General features: G+C 40.8%; 2 protein-coding genes across 4 annotated transcripts in view; both read right to left on the reverse strand.

Annotated features, from left to right (window-relative positions):
- WDR33 (WD repeat domain 33) overlaps positions 1–13,227 on the reverse strand; it is a 69,800-nt gene extending 56,573 nt beyond the window's left edge. For all 3 annotated transcript variants that reach the window (XM_080349514.1, XM_080349512.1, XM_080349513.1), the window contains exon 1: positions 13,088–13,227. The gene's annotated coding sequence lies outside the window, so the exon portion shown is untranslated. The remainder of the gene's footprint in view (positions 1–13,087) is intronic.
- Positions 13,228–13,918: 691 nt separating this feature from the next.
- On the reverse strand, positions 13,919–17,440 carry POLR2D (RNA polymerase II subunit D). The gene is made up of 4 exons (XM_080350106.1): positions 17,339–17,440; positions 15,939–16,119; positions 15,379–15,474; positions 13,919–14,653 (listed from the first exon to the last, which is right to left on the reverse strand). Exons 1-4 carry the CDS (start codon positions 17,409–17,411, stop codon positions 14,575–14,577), a joined length of 429 nt encoding a protein of 142 aa, XP_080206232.1. The 5' UTR covers positions 17,412–17,440; the 3' UTR covers positions 13,919–14,574.
- Positions 17,441–17,681: the final 241 nt, after the last annotated feature.

A 17,681-nucleotide genomic window follows, 5' to 3' on the forward strand; every position in this document is an offset into this window, starting at 1 on the left:
AGCACCAGCAGATGGTTCCTTTGCAAACCCTCAGCTGCCCAGTACAACACAACATGCTGCAGCTTCAAAGATATACCCCTGAAATAGTCGAACCAGCCAAGGAAAACACATGCTAAAGATTCCCCGAGTGTATCTGGAAACTACTTCTTTAAATGCGTATTAGACAGTTAAATTACTTGTCGGTTTTAAAGCAAGGACTTTTCTAGTATAACAGAAACAGCAAAAATTAATAGAAATTATTTGCACTGCAGTAGGACACTGGAGTTCAACAAATTGTTCAGGATATTCAGTGAAAAAACACACTAATAAAGAAGAACCACCTCAGCTTTCTGAGGCAAAAGTATAAAATAAGAACATGACAATGCAAAATTAGTGTAACAAGTCTATTGTTCAATACATCAGTAGCAAATGCCATCTTGGACTGGACAAGCACATTTACCTCTACAAGGTAACAAGTAACATTTCTGTAAGTTCGAAAGTCCTATTGTAAATGGTCCTCTCTGAAAAAATGCACCCCTACATTTTTTAAATCTGTAAGCACATCTGAATAAACACACCTGTTCTGAAAAAATAAATCAGATCAAATACAATTTCATGTTATTCCCTTCCCACTTTTACACAGTATCAACACTGAGTTTAAAAAAACCTTCTCCCTCCTTTTCTGGTTTGGAAGAATGTGCATCCCTGCTCTGGAGAGCAGCAGTGGATGCTCCCAGCGCTTCCCCTTCTGCAACATTCACAACACTTGCAGGAAAGCTCTTTCTTGGTCTCATCATCCAATCTTCTTCCTGACCTGGGAATTGTACCTCTGCCCAGTACAGAAGAATTATGCAGAAGGACATATTCCAGACAGAAAATGTCCTGGTTTTACCATCTTCAGCTTTTTATTTTTCATGTTTTAGAAAATAAAAGGAATAAACAAGCATGTACACACATAACTTTTTTACTACAAAGGAACAGAGCCAGCCACGCTGTTTTAAGGGCTGAAAAGAGTGAGAGACTGTTAGACTGCCTGGCATTTCTTGAAACTATAAAATCACCAGGTAGGGAGTTACATAGAAAAAAACCCATTCTTCACTTTTGCAAACCATGCAATCTCAAGTAAATGTTATTCCTAATGTGTTAAACTGCCTAATTAGGTATTAAAAAATAATTCTGCTTTCAAACAGGAAATGAACCTGAACAAAAGATTAGTTTTGAATCTGTGTTAATGTATCTCCCTTGCTTCATTCACTGAAGCGAATATGCTTATAATCTACAAATATTAGAAACTCACATTACTAAAACCACTGTAAAACAGCACTAGCAGCAGCAAGGTTCCATCGCATTTTTCTGAAAATACATTTGAAATCTACTGAAACTAATTCACATGTCTGCCAATGAATTAAACTCTCACAGCAGAGGTGACTTTGCTGCTGCTCTATGCAGTTGTCATAATTTTTCTGAAGACTGATCATAAGCTTACTTCACAGTACACTAGATAATTCCATTCTGAAAACACCAAAAAATTATGAAAAAGAAAAAAAATCATGCCAATTTGCCTATGTAGTGAAGAATATCGATATTTGACTAATTCCTGGAATTGCTTTGTATATCAATTTCCCACTGTATTGGGAAAAACAACAACCACCATTTAATCAGATTTACAAAACAAGATCATCTGAAGGCTGAAAATTGTATACCTGTATGAGGCACTCAATCTCAATTTTACAGGTACTTTTTTTTTTTTTAAACAGTCCATTTTTAGATCATAAATTGTGGATAAAGCTGCTTCATCAGAAGTGCTACATCTAAACAATTTTAGTCCAGAAAGAATGCTATTTATTGATTTACAGTTCTATAACTAGATGATAATTTTTCCCACTATTCATGAAGGATAGTGGCCATCCTAAGCAGGAATATAAAATGAGTTGAAAAATACATTCTCATGTTCGAAGCCACTCTGTGGCCTGTCTTGACTTTGAACCAAGTTAATAGATCATCACTTTTTGTAAAAACATCATACATCCCAATGGTAAAGAAAGTCTGCATCAGTCAATGAGATGCAACAACAAAGTGCAAAGTTGCCCAACTTAACCCCATGGTCATGAAACAATATACTTTTGTCAAAAGTAGATTTAGAAAGCTTTTTAACAGGAGAGAAGGAAAAAAAAAAAAAAAAAATCACATAAGATTCTTGTCCTTAAGAGTATTTAAAAAAATCTTATTCCCACCTTTGAATTACATAAGACACAACAAGAGCAAGTAGCATGTAGTTTGCTGCATTTTTAGATGCAGATTAGAAAAAAATTCTAAGGACATACAGGCATGAGTATAGCAAGTTTAAACCTAAGAAAAATAAGACCATTCTTGCAATCTGAGAATAGACTCTCTAATTATCCACAGGTGCCGGAGGCCAAGAACACACCAAATCACCAAAGTCAAGACACAAATACTGACCTATATTATACAAGTCTGCTAGCAAGCAACATTACTGCTCTCTGCAGCAAGCACATTTCCCTAGGGCTTTCCTGCAGTACTGCCAACATACATTAGCATCCGCTCTCTGTCGTATTCTATTTGTGATAAAAACTTTCCTAGAAATAGGGTTTTAAATTCTGACCATGCAAAGTGGGGGAAAGAGGATTCGGCAGCTTTCCTCATTTCAGTCATTCTATTCCAACAGCAAATGAAAATAAATAAATATCCTACATCTTCATCAGAAACACAGAAACAGATCCTCAAATTAACCATTAGTTAAGTAAAATAAACTACTCTGCCCAAAACCACAAGATTTGGAGATATCTCAATGATTTCTGTTTCATATCCAGCCATCAATCTACTACACTGGCATGATCAAGGACCTAAAAAACACAGAAGTACTTTTTTTCCCCTTTAACTTCAGTTATGTACTTTCATTATGCACAGTTTCCCCATTAAGCTTAAACCTTCATATTTTTTACACAACCATAACACACACACACAATATGGGAGTCTGAAATGATAAAACATGTAACATTTCTAACATACCTATCAAAACAACTATCTTTCACTGTACAGCAAACAAGGCCTGGCAAAATGGGATTACTTTGACATAGTTTTTGGTTCAAAGGGTTCATTCTCTGCAGGAAGAGAAGCAGTGCTGATATTTAATTGACAAAAGCCCTACACCTCTGAAGTTCCCCATACAAACACACTACGCTCAAGAACCTCAGAAGCAGCAGAGAAAGCACCCAGTCAAATGAAGACACCTAAAAGCCCAAGGGAGAATGGGCTATCAGGGAATAAACTTCAGTCAGTCTGAAAGTCTCCGGTTACAGAGCCTGGGGGACTATCCTCAACAGTCGACTCTGCTTAACAGCACAGCAGTCACATGTACATTTAACACTTTCTTCAAATTTTGGATTTCAGGTGCTAAGTAAATACCTAATAACCAAATAATTCTCAAACATTCCTCATTTATGTCCAAACTAAGCACCTGACTCATTCCAAAGCAGAAAGATTTAGAGAAGACAGGAGCTTACATATGTCATAAGAAAGTCAAAATACTTTAGTTCACAGGACTGAAGAGACAAGTCCTGCTTTACCACTTCAGCCAGAGCAAACTGCTTTCACAGGTGAATCAGCCTAGAACAATTCCCTTTCTGCACCTCACAAAACCAACGTGCACAACACATTTCTGGAAGTTTACTTCAAAATGAACGCGGAAGCAACCAACTGCACTAAGAGGATGTTTGGCAGGCTGCAACCAAACTTTCATATTTTATTTAACTTTTATATTTATATTTTAATAACAAAGCAATATTCTTTCCCCCTCTGAATTACCAGTATATTCATCTTGACTCTTGCTTAGCATTTGGCAAGATCTGCATTTAGTTTATAACTACCCAGACTGTTTTTGCTACTGTGAGTCACTATGATAACAACAATTCATCTTAACTGACCAAAATACATCCAGCTTGGTTTTCATGCAGAAGTGATGACTGATGATGCTTTACTTTGGAGCTACCATTTTGTCAGGAAACAAAAGATATAACATAGGATGACAAATACTAAAACACAACAAAGGAAAAGCAGTTTAAAAGCAAAAAGGCCTCTCATGCTTGTCAATCCTAAATATCAAGATATTCTACAGCTGGCTATTATATCAGGACCTGCTGAACTAACACTAATCTTAGTGGGGAAAAAAAATTAAACTCACAGCTGAATCTGCTGGGGACACTCCTAGTTTCACCCAATATGCAGTTCATCTTATTTATAAGGAGAATATATTGCTTGTTCGCATTCAATTTGGCATTCACTGTAACTCTCAGGTCCTCTTCAGTGAGACTGCTATTCAGTCACTCACTTTGCAGCTTGTCCAAATCCATGAGGCTATGGCCACACATGGAGAAATCTGCACGTCTCCTTGCCAGTCTTCAGAAAGGTTCTGCTGACCCATTTCTCAAGAGCATCTACATCCCTCTTAACTCAAGTGATACTCTTTAGGTACATAAATCCCAAACCATCTTTCCTTCTCATTTCAATCATGACTGAACTGGAACTTTACTGTACTCTAGAGACAAATTATTATTTAGGTACCATATGGAAGAAATGTGTCCATTTTGCTTTCATTTGTCTATACATGGCTTGAGACAACTTCTTAGAAGACTCAAAGCCTCATTTGTATAAAACACACAAACAGCAGTGAAGGGGTGATTAAAAAAAAAAGTGGCTAGAAATCCCACAAATATGTCTTCAGAGAACGCTATGAATCAGTGGAATGGAAAAGGACTAGAAGGACTACAGCAGTTTGCAGAATGAAATGTAAGTAGGGAAACACAGCAACCAGTAGCTTCGCTTCAGAAACAATCTACTGAGATTCTGATGATAAAGACAAAGTCCACACAACCAAACAGTCTGATTTGCTCCACACTATCAAGCAGAAACATACATTTTAATATATAAAACAAAGCTGAGTACCCAAGTCCCTAAGAGTTTCAAATTCAATACTGACAAGAAGATATTCAAGTCCTTTTAGTAAGACTTGGGAATTACTAAGAGTTCTAACTTGTTCTCAAGATTCACCTTTCATAACCTTTATCTATTGAATGCTTAACAAGCATACCCAGAACTCTTACAACTTGTATATAAAGTAAACATTCAAAGCATCAAAAGAGAAGAATTAAGCAAATCTCTACTTTGTGACCCAAAGAATGCTCTTTTATTTTTTTTTTTCCCTGTAAACTTTACTTGGGCCGGTCTTCCAACAAAGCAATTCTGTTTGCCATACCAGTTTCTGGGCCAAATAAAGATAGAACAGTTTCTAAAACTAAGAAGCTGAAGTCCAGACAGAGGAGCAGAAGGAAGGGAAATACTGCTGTCAAGTGTGATCATGTGAAAACGTGCCTTTATATGGTAAGAGTAAGAAGGTAAAAAGCCCCCACAAATAAAACCAACGTTTTCCAGTATTTATTAACTGCATTTCAAAGATTCTTTTTCTATTTTCTCTCTCCAAAAAGAGGTGTAACACTTCAGTAGAATACTTCAAGACAAAATAATTTCTTTCTATTTAATTGCATATTTTAATGGTAAAAGCCATTCACCACCCATGTCTACACCCTGGCTAACTCACATCTAGAAGCAGAGGCTTTGTGTGACACAGCCTCTGTCTTCCAGACACATTGAGGTTACTTACATAGTTCATGTATTCAATACAAGGAAAACAGATACTAAACATTTCTACAGCCACACTGCAGAATAAATGCCCTACAACATACTACCCCACAGTATTTTCCTAATACTATCCAAGGAGATTTTTTGTTTCCCTCAAGGATTTTTGATTCTCTTTTGATAAAAAGATGTAGTAGATGCACAGAGATTTATCCAAGACATTTGTTTGTTATCCCCCCAGACCAAAACCCAATTTTTTGAGCAGTTAAATTAGCAGCTATGTTTATAGCAAAAGACGTAAATTAACAACTACAGTTGCTACACCCAGAATTAACTATTATAATAGAGACACCCTTAAGCAAGAGTAGTGGAATTGAAGAGAACAATTGAAACTTTATCAAATCACAGAATGCTGCTAAACAAGCCTCATGGACACTGCTAGGGAAATTCAAATTATGCTTCTACATTAATAATGCTTCCCATTATTGACTTAATGGTGAACCAGAGAAGTTTAAAAAACAAAACCACAAACTCCATCAACCAAACACCCCCGAAATTACGGAAAAGAGCACTTTTAAATTACTTCAATCAAGTAAAGTTATGACTGTAGATTACGGATGTGGATAAAGACAGAATTCGAAAGTGTAGCTTAACATCTGCTCCAGTTAAGATCTAAAGGTCTAGTGCATATGTAAACTATCCTTTTGCCACAGCTTGGTGTGGAAGATCACTGCATAACCCTTGTTTGCTACTGAGGAGGCTAGAAACTCTTGAATCCAACAGGGAACAAATTTAAAATAGGAAAAAATAAACTGTGGTAACTACAGTAATTTTGAGCTCTCAAGTGTTTGAAAGTCTACTTAATATCACTCAAGTGGTTCTAAAAGTTTTGTCAGAAACATGCCTATTTTAAAACAGTCAACATAGAGATTATTCTATACAGAAACACTTTCAGTACTAGGACAATTCCTAAATTGATGGCTGATACAAACAGAACTTGCTGAAAATAAATTAGAAGTACACTTGCTTTTAACTGGAATTACAGAGCCAGCTCTTCCAGGAAGCTAAGTTTTCTGTTATTTCCTCATGAATTATGAGCCATGCAAACACTTGTATATGGTTATGAAGAGATATATATACACTGCTCGATGATCACACTTAAGCTTCTTTAGTAAATAGCCTTCACATTTACTACTTAGTGCTGTTCAATAAAAGCATGTGTCCATCTGCTCTATCAATGCATTTTTCAGTAAAGGAAATTCAAGTTCACATACTTCAACCCCACATGGAGCCTTTCAAAGAGCAACGGTCCAATATAAGATTTTCCCCAATTACAGAAGAGTGAGCTCCACATGGGAATGACAATTCATTAGAAGCACATGTCACCAGAGAGCTTCAGTTTTGAAAACTAAGTTCTCCAAAGGTCTAAAATCCCTTGGTATTTCCTTTTCCTACTTCATATCATCTGTCTTGAGAATATCAGCAAGCTCTCCTGGTAAAAGCAGCACTTCAGTCAACAGTTCTAGGTCTGTATTTTCATCTTACTGTACAAGAAAGCTTGGCAGCTGGGGTTTATTATATTAGTCAGGAGTATACAAAATATATTATTAGAATTAGAGTTTATTTCTTCGGCTTAAATTTGCTGAAGAGACAAAAGTATTTGCATCCTCCAGAGATTGCAAAATGTGGCTTGATGACTGACTCAGTTAGGGATTTAACTCCAAACTGCATAATTTAGGAACAGCATAATATTGTATGTTCATTCTACAATGTTTAACACTTAATCTGCAGTCTTCCTTCTTGCAAATTTGGGCAACCTATCATTTTTCTTGTGATATAATAATGAAATTTCACTCATGTCTGCAAAGTATAATGGTTTGCTTATAAACATGCCCCAATAGGAAGAAAGGCATTTTCAAAGTTAACTGGTGATTCTTACTGGGCTTGGGGGCAGAGAACAGTGGTGGGAAGCATGACTGCACATCATGATCACACAATTTAACTGCAGCAATAGCTACTGAGGGCAGTTCAGCATTGTAGGCAGCATCTAGAGGCCTGCTGAGAGCAAGTTCTAGCATGTCTCAAACACAACCTAGAACTGCTGACATGAAAAAAGCAGCCCTGCCTTGACCCCAGTGGCATGTTCTTTGTCCTACCTCATGTCTCCTTTAAGCTAACATGAACATGTGGTGACCACCCTAGCCACCCACCTAAGAACCTGCTCTCTGTTAAGGTACCGTTTTTGCTAACATTGGTCCAAACCCAGAGCAGCCGCTCAACCAACTTACTATGGAGTTCCAGGAATGCCTCTATGGACAGAGGAGAAAACCCAGATGATCAGAAGAAAGGGAAGTTACCACTTTGGGCTGCAATGCCAGTTCAGGTGACTAAATGTACACTGGCCAGGGCAGGGCCACACCACTGCACAGCCCTCGAGCTGCAAGTCCAGCACTTGCAGCAGCTGGAGCTGTGGCACCATTTATCTAACGCAAAGTGCAGCTCCTCCAGACCCATACTTGCAGATGAATACTCATACAGCCATGGCAAAATACAAATCACCCAGTTGCCAAAACTTCATAATCAACACAAAAACTACACTAAACTCATAAAACAGTGCAGACTCCTTGTTATCCTGCCGGCCTCCCTTTAAAAAAAAGGACAAATGAATGTATTCTTTTGTATCATGTTTCTTTTCGATTTGGGGAAATGATTTAAAAGAACACTCAAATGTTTAAACTGAAGAAACAAGGATTATTCCAAGTATCTGTGAGCACATCTAGTAGGGTTTCAAATACTAATACACAGAATTAATCAGAGTTATCTATATTTTTACTTCCAAAACTGCTTTTGGCCTGTCCTGCCTTAGTCAGGGGTACTCTCGTCTGGGTAGAGTTACAGGTGAGTGACTAAGAGCAATCTAAATTCCAGGCTTCATGACCAACTGTCTTAAAACTTGGTACTAAACAGACACGATCTTTAACATTTAGGGATGTATTTTACAAAAAGTTGATATACCTGCCATATAAACTAAGAACGGAGCATAGTGCCTCTCGACACGTGGTTACAGCCACTCAGCAGAGCATGAGTCAACGCTATGGCAGAGACAGATGTTCCCATCAGCTCCTCTTTCCTACCTCGCCAGTTCTAGAACCAGCGTTTCTAAGACACAGGCCAAAACAGAAAACTGAGCCAGACTGAAAACAAACAAACATCGCACTTCTGCTCAGAGAAGGGGGCCCCCTGTACAGCTCTCTGCACCACTGCATGAACTCTGGTACTAAGAGAAGACAGCAGAATATTCTGATTTCAATTATTTAAAAGAACTAAAAATTCTAGGTGACATCAAATCTACTCCACTCATTACATTTTCAAAAGTTCAAAAGTCAATAGGATATTTTTTTTTAACCAGCACATTTCATTGTGGTGAAGACTAATTAAATAACAGCAATGACCTCATGACAAGTCTGTTGTTGTTCTTCGTATCAAAATTCACTCGCTAATTAAAAGTACACATATAATGTGTTCAGATTTAACAGTGTATGGGGAAAAAATACTATTTAAAAGAAAAATGAAATTAAAAGTAAACTTCTAACTCATTTTTGATAGAAAAAAAATATACCAGGGTTACTTGTTGCAGTATATAAGAGGCCAGAGGGGAAAAGATGGTTTCAGTTGTGTCTGAAGAATTTAAGAAGTTGCTTATACTTCTGATATTCTATATATGTGTAAGAACACTTACATATATTTGTTTGAAATAACACTTGTGTACAACACAGAAGTTTTATCACGGTTAGTCAGCAGTTAAGTTTAATAGTGTAGAGCAAGTCTATCGTCCTACACCTGAGAAAAATTACAAGAAAAACAATGGCTCGTGAAACTGCTTAGAACCCCCAACTCCTGATAAGACTACATTACAACTTACTCAGTACAATTCACTACTATTACACTTAGCACATTTTTCAGTCCTTAAAGTATATTTACATAGATTTGCAGCATAAAAGATTATCCCATATTACGGAAGTTGGCACTTATTCTTCCTGTTCAACAAGGTACCTCTAAGGAGCAGGGCTTGGGTTTTTCTTTTTAACATCAAGTGAAAAACAGGTATGTATCTTCCTAGATAAACTGGGATCTGCTTATTGTGGCCATTCTTGCTACACAGAATCATACTTCTTCCATATTATAACTTGGAGCAGAGATAAAACAGGAACCCCACCAGTTAGCTTAGTTTCAAAGTGTAAAATAATTTGGTCTCTAGCATCCCCCCACATTCAGAGAACACGGCTCAAGGAAAAGTATCAAGTCAGTAATAGATTTAAACTCCAAGTTCTGACTTGTGCTTAAGCTGTTCAAAAAGTACTACAGTTTTCATGTTTCTTTCTGAGTTAGTTTTTTGTTTGCTTTTGGTTTTTATTCCTCTTTATATCAAGTCTTCCTCAGATAAAGGAAAGAACCTTGAAATAAAACCTTGTAAAATAAGGAAAAAATGAAGGGCTGGACTACTCAGCCACTTTGCTAATTACAACCTCCACAAAAACACAGGCTTCCACTATGCTGCCACACAGTCAGGCCTCACCTTTTCCTACCATAGACTTTAATCTACACTACCACAAACTGAAGAGCAGTTTTAACCAGTATTTCGCATCACCATGCAGGCACTGTCTTCATACTAAACATATTATCAAAAGTAATACTGCACAACATAAATGAACTTTCTTTCCTGGAAAATAGATACTTGCTATCATATTTCAAGTTCCAGGATGGAATGATTGGTACAGCCAGCCTGGATGTGGAGAGCCGGTTGAACCAGAAATTACATTCTATTAAATGCAGACTAGGTTTTTTTTCAAATACGAGTGAGCAAGAACAGATTGCTGGTAAATTTAGCACCACTTTAAAGCTATGGGATCATGGATGATCTACATTGAACTAAAATGAATAACAACAAAATACAAACAACAAAGAACTACTTAGCTATCAAAAAAATCAACTTCTCTGTTCTTACTTTCAGAGATGCTCTATGTTAAGAGAAGAAAACTAAGGGTATTTTAACTTTTACTGTTTTGAAAGATCTCTAACATATACCCTCCCTACCATTAAGCTCTAACAACATTCAGTTTCACTAAGGTTTATTTATTAATGAAATTTATTAATTAACTATACCAACCTAACCTGCATATCTGTAGTTTTACTTTGTATAAAACTTTCAATAACAAAATGATACAATATCAGGAATGAAAATACTGCAAACAAATAACAAGTTTTTTAAAAATTCACAAACATACTATAGATAAAGTTCTCAATTTGCTCTTAAAACGTTCTTGCACAAAGATACATACAATTTTCTCAATTATGACCCAGAGTAACATCTGGGCAAGGTTAAAATTATTTTAATTTCCAGCCTTAGTGAAGCAACTATAGAAATTCCCTAGATATCAGCCCTGTGCCTACCAGATGCAAAAAGTGAAATATTTTGCATGGAACCATCTCTGTAAAAAGTTAAACTGTATTCTTTACCTACTCTTACTCAACCAAAAGTCTTTTCCATGATATTTTTTTTCAGGTGAGTCAGAAGACTAAGACATCTGCTAAGGATGGGAACAAAACAGCAGTTTTCTCATCCGCTTCTCAGATCGAGGCCTCTCTTTGCTGCAGCAAAAGGCATTTCTAGTACCTTTACCTCAAGCACACTTCACGATTGTTACATTACTACTTCCTGCGCTAACCTCTACTGCAAACAGGAACACAAAACTGACGGTAAATGTTCAGTTCCAACGGTCCAAACAGTCTAGTGTTTACCACTGCACAGGTTCAAAGGAGGGTAATGGGGAAAGACTTTAACTGTTTCTGGTAACTGACATTAAAAGGTTAACTTAAACTGACATTTAAGTTAAAAAGTTTTAGCAGTTCTAGGAGTAGGGTATTAAATTAAACGTACACTGTGAGCTGCAGAGAATGTTAGGTCCTAGTTAAAAGAGATTTGTTTTTCTCCCCCTCTTTCACTATTTATTTCTCAAAGTTGATGCTCTTAGTATTATCTGGTCCTTCCATCCCCTTCTGGAACAGTCAAATGCAGGGAGGTCATGTAAAGCGTACCTTCTAAACTGCAGAGCAGGTGGGCAAAGAATTTCAAAAAAGCTAACAGCAAAGCAATTAAAGACAAGCCAGATGCTTCTTATTATGCTGAGAGTCTTCAAATGAGAAGCCTTTTACCTACATTTTCAGATCTTTCCATTTGAAATACTACAGCACACTTGAACAAGATGTCAAGAAGCAGAATTTGAAATATGTTTTATGATTATATATTCTTATACTAAAGGTGATGGTGGAATACTGCTGCAAATGGTTGAGAAGTGAAAATCAATTTAGCTGATAAAAAATTCAGGAGGAGGGAACTCCAAAGTATTTTGACACTATATTGTTTGCATACTATAAACTCTGACAAATATGCACACAGTATGGCCTTTCTTAAAGGAAGAACAGTTTGAGTTAGGAAAAGTATAAACAGATGAACATCTGTTGCAGAGGATGAGGGACTAATGTATACATAGTAAAACAGATTCCCAAATACTACTCACAAGTTATAATTAAGGATATGAGATCCAAAACTAGTAGAGTACAGAACTACTTACCAATAACAACTTTTGTAAAACAAACACGTGTGCTTGAATGAGTACCAGTACTTCAAAATACTGTATTTGAAACCATGCAGCTATCTACTCACAACAAAGAAACTAACAGTTATCAAGAAAGGAATAACACCCTTCTTTTCTTCAAGGAAACACAAAGTTTGATAAATTCTCTCCAACGGAAAAATGCTGAAGTATTTTTTTCGAATGTAGCAGATAATCTAGGTTTGCTACCTGTATCATGATTGTAGACTGGCAACTCTCAATCAGTGGAATGTGCCACCATATCCTCATTAAATCCACCCACCCTTCCAGAATAAGCAAGTGCCTGCTCCCACATGGCTGTATCTACCCGTAATAGCCAGGGCTTCCCAAGCTGTATTTTCAAGCAGTCACAACCCAAACCCCACTCGAATTCAAGGCAGAGTAAAGAACATTTTTAAAAACAATAATAATGTAGGAAAACTAAAAGCAGAATTGAGAGACCCAGGCGAGGCCACACGCTCCGCGGCCGGCAGCGAGAGGCCCGGCCCGTCCGCTCGCAGCCCCAGCCCCGGCCGCCACCTCAGCCCTCGGCACTCCCCGCTCCGCGGGCCCTGCGCTCGGCTCACCCCGCGGGCCAGACCGGGCCCCGTGCTCCCGGGCCGCCTCGCTGCCCCTCACTGCCGCACCCGTCTCACTGGGCTGCTGGGCCGAGCCGGGCTCCGTCTCTCCCCGGCCCCACCGCTTGTGGGCCGCGGCCTAAAAATGGCGGAGGCGGCCGCACTTCCCAGGCTTCTCACCCCCGCGCCCGCCCCGCCAGCGGCCGCGAACCCGGGCACGCTCACCGCCCGGCCGGTCCCTCGCAGCCCGACTCCGCGCCCGGTCTCCTCGCCGCTCGCCTCGTCCCGCTGGCCCCGGCAGCCGCTGCCTCACGAGCCCCCGCCGCGGCCGCCCGCCATCTTCCTGCCCCGCCAGCGACCGGGCGGCGCACGCGCCCTACGTCACCGCGCTCGGCGGCGCGAGGGGGGCGGAGCCAAGCGCCCGCGGGGAGCGGCGCGGGGAGCGGCTGCGGCCAGTGCGCAGGCGCCGCCGGAAGCTCCGCGCGCTCCTGACCCTTCCCCTCGCGCTGGAGGCGCGAAGCGGCGCGCGCGTGCGCGCTGAGGGGCCGCGAGCAGCGGCCGGAAAGCTCGGAACCGGCGCTGAGCTGCATGAAATACAGATTGAACACACACCTTTCGGCTTCGTGCGCCAGTTATAACTCTTACGATTCAGTTACAGCTGCTGTGGTTAATTAGAAAAGCACGTCTGTTTTACTATCTCGCAGATGTAACGCCACTAGAGCACAGAAATAAATGTTATCAGGGGTAACGCGCCCAACCCGCTGCCAAAAACCAGCTCAGCCTTCTGGCGCAGCAGCAGCTTTCAGTTTCCAGTAAAAGCTGAAATAACATTGTATTTCTCTCCCTTCGGCAACATCAGTGAAACCCCTTGGTGACCATCACAAGCAGCGCCTTGATGTAACACCCCCTGCTTGTGTCCCAACTGCTCCTGCCTGCAACATTTTCCTCCTTCTAGGTGGGGTGGTAAATTTGTTAGAGAACGGGGGAGCAGATAGAGACGCTGCCCAGATGTTCTTTGGCTGTGGGCACAGTTAATAACGCTTGTCTGACCTGCCCTGAACGGTGTTACCTACCCACCCAAGAGTCCCCAGATCTCCAACACAGGGTAATAATCACACGTTCTGTTTATCCAAAAGGTCCTCATTAATAAAATCATGATAGGCACTCAATGTTTTTAAAACACACAGCCTTAATTAGAAATATATTTTAATTTATACTAAACAACAATAGAAAATTATTGAAGCTGTAAAAATCCACTGTCCCAATCAAACAAAAACAAACAAAAAAACACCACAGAAATTGATGCTGCCCATCACTAAACCTTCCAAGAGTCAAGAATGAGTTTCTCCATCTCTTTTAGAAGTTTGCAAAAAAAATAATCACATATACATTTCCCCCAAAAAACAGAAACATGCTGAAAATTCCCACATGGGGGCGAGGGATTTGGAAGAAACAAATGCTTGAGCCACTGGGAAAAGGCTTTTTGGGTTCTTTGTCTCTCACGAAGGAGGTGGCCTTGCCAACACAGACGTGGAACAAACTGAAAGGGCTGTGCTGAGCTCCAGTGTGGACGCACCGGGGGTGACACCGCACTGAGGAGCCCTCTGTCACAACTGCCCCCGCTCAGCCGGGAGCTGGGTTGGTGCAGAGGGCTGAGACACAGCCAGAGTTCCCCGGTTTTGCTGCTCACGTGAAGGGATGGAGGGTGAACCTTAGTACTGGAAGCTGCGTTTGGTCTGAATGTCGTCGAGGATCTGCTGTAACTCCTCGTCTTCAAACCGGCCCTCCAGGCTGCAACATAAGAACAATGAGGGTCCATTAAAGAGTTTAGAAGTAATCTCCCCCCTCGCTTCATTTCAAACAGCCAGAAAATGTCACCCGCCTGTACAGAACCACCAGGAGCTGTCTGCAGCGTCACTGCACAAACACCGCTCCAACCCCTGTGCAGGGCCTTCTCCTTCAATGACAGAATTCCATTCTTCCCACAGCGTTCTGCTCAACAATCTCAAAATGTTTTATCAAAAAGGCAAGGCAGGTACAGCCCAGGTAGCCTCATGCTCATAAGCCAATCCAGTTTCACTATGAAATCTCAGCATACAAAGAAGAAACTGAAATTCAGATGAGTATTTTGCTCTCTCCTCTACCTAAAGCCATGAGGCAACAACTAAAAATGTGAAGAAGTTACTGCTGCCCTGTACATTAGCCATAAAACTATTTGTAGGAGCAATGTCATCTGCTCCAACAGAAAAAAAAAACACAAAACACAAACCCCAAAACCCAAACAAACACAGCTGGGTGGCCTAAGAACCTAAATTTAAGCTGTTTATACTTAGTCCAGTAAATGTTGTTATGTGCAAAAATCACCTTGCTGTCAGATCCATGGGTATGTGAAGGAAGACAGAGACCAAAAGTTTTTCCATCGACAGAGCTGGGCTGAAGAGAGGGCACCTGCCCACAGCTGGCTTTACATCATCGGAAAGTATACAGCAATCTTTCTACAACATATAAACGCTCACCTCGGAACTAAAGCCTTAGCTTCCTCAGCTGTCTCGGGACATAAGTTGGCCAAACATGCCAGTTCAAATTTATGGAGCTTTTTCTGGAGCAGCAAACTGTGAGGAAAAACAACAACTTGGTGAAATTACAAAGCAAGCTAGAAATATAAAAGGACATAAACCAAACCAAATAGGTGTCTCTTTTTCACTCTGCTTTTGGCACTGAAATAAATGTTTTTTCAGGAGGAAAGACTCATAGAACTGCGTTGAGGAGAAAAAGTTTATTCTGTTAAGCCATCTTCCCCAGCACTACTCTACAAAGCCTAGAAAATCCTCCCATTTACTGCCATCAACTGTCATTTAAGTACTGAAAACAAAGCAGTTCAGAAGGCTTGACTTGGACAAAGTACAACCCTCCCTCCACAAACAATTATGATCAAATTTCTTGCCTCTTCAGAAAGACAAGACCCAGAACTATAGCCCAAGCAGGAAACTCCAACTAAACGGCACTTCTGTAAAGCCACATCAATTTACACACCGAACTCTCCAGTGAAGTCTCATACCCCAACGTTTCTGCTCACCTACGGACACTGGCGATGGTTTCGCGGTTTTTGAAGCGGCTGAAGCGCGCCGTGTAGTTCAAGGTTTTCATGAAGACTTCTGAGAGCTCCTGCTCATCCTCTGCACTCTCGTTCTGCTGCTTGCGGTGCTCCAGAAGCATGTGCACTTCTGAGTTCAGAAGAGTTTCCGCAGTTTCAAATTCTACATTTGAATGAAAGAATATCAGCGTAAAAAAATGTAAAGCACAGACGTACGGAAGTTCACTACGTAAATTTAGCTTTGGACAACAAGGAAATGAAAAACACGTTTCACTGTAACTGTACACACCCCTTCACCAATGACTGGGCAGCATTTCATACTGAAAATGCAGATAAAAATTACACAATTTTGAGTGACAATCCAATGTGTTTGTCTTTTTGACCACATATTTTACTTATGCAGACCTAGCCTTCTGGTTAGTCACATTTTTGTAATGTGCTTTCTTCACCCATTTTTGGCAGAACTTATGTAATGTATGACTTGTTTCACAAAGAAAATATATAGAACTGTAATATTCAAAAAAATTCAAAAGTGATGTCTACACTCTTTGGAAGCTTCTGAGGAGTTCTTAAAGTACATACTGCTGAATATTTTAAAGAAGGCTTCATTAGCTTGAAAGATTAATTGACCCACTTTATTATTATTAGCACAAAAAAAGTTTTAACCACTCTTAACAGATTTTCCCCCCTTTTTAGCCAGGTCTCCCTGTTTGTGTTTGTATATGAGCAGTCAGCTACAGGGCCGTGCTCAGAAGGGACCTTTATTTGCATGGAAAGGTAAAGTAACCTGGAGCTGAACATGGGGAGTGTATAAATTTTAGTGTCGAAACAGCCAGAGAAAACCAGTGTTTCATGACTATACTTTTGTTCCAAACTCAAAAAAGCAGCACAATGCCCTTTTTTACCCCCCTCTCCCAGGGCAGCTCCAAGGTGTAAATACAGCTCTGGAATTTATACCAACTAGTTTTCTTTCAAAACCACACAGACTGTGCGTGCCCCAGGTTACAGCCGAGGCTCCGACGGCCGCTTTCCGGACATGCACCACTGTTCCAATGCCAAGGCACATCAATGAAAAAATAACTATTATATTAAATAACAAGAATCTTTCTGCCATAACCTGAGAGGAAAAACATTAATTTTTATTCCTATACGCGTAGCGCTCCACATAAGAACAGCCACATTTTAGCCATCGTGGGTTCTTCAAACACACAGACGATTTGTTATCCCTGACGTCTAACCCCTGGGCTCTGTGTAGCGGTGACTGGCGGGGCGGCTCCGCTCCCACAGGCCGCCGCCAGCCTCCACCCGGCGCCCACGGGCCCCTCGCCGCCCCGCCCCGCCCCGCCCCGCCCCGGTTCGGTTCGGTTCGGTTCGGTTCGCACCTTTGGGGAAGACGAGCTGCGACGCGTCCTCCTCCACGTCCGCCGCCCGCGGTTCGCTGCCACCCGCCGCCATCGCCGCCGGAAGCGCCGCCGGCCGGAAGCACCGCCCTCCGCTCCCCCGGGCCCCGCCGCCCGCCAGGGGGCGCCGCCGCCGGCAGGAGGTGGGTGGGGAGGGCGGGACGGAGCGCGGTTGGAGGTGCTGGAGCCTAACCTGTGTGCTGATAGGCCGGCGAAGTGCGAAGGACCGAGACGTTGTGGGCACTAAGTGTTACAGAGTCACAGAGAGCAAGGTGTGGAGGCACCGCTGAGGGAAAGCAGCTCGTCCTCTCCTCGAGCAAACCCA

The sequence above is a fragment of the Nesoenas mayeri genome, assembly GCF_963082525.1.
Source record: "Nesoenas mayeri genome assembly, chromosome: 9".
In the NCBI taxonomy this organism is placed as follows: Eukaryota; Metazoa; Chordata; class Aves; order Columbiformes; family Columbidae; genus Nesoenas; species Nesoenas mayeri.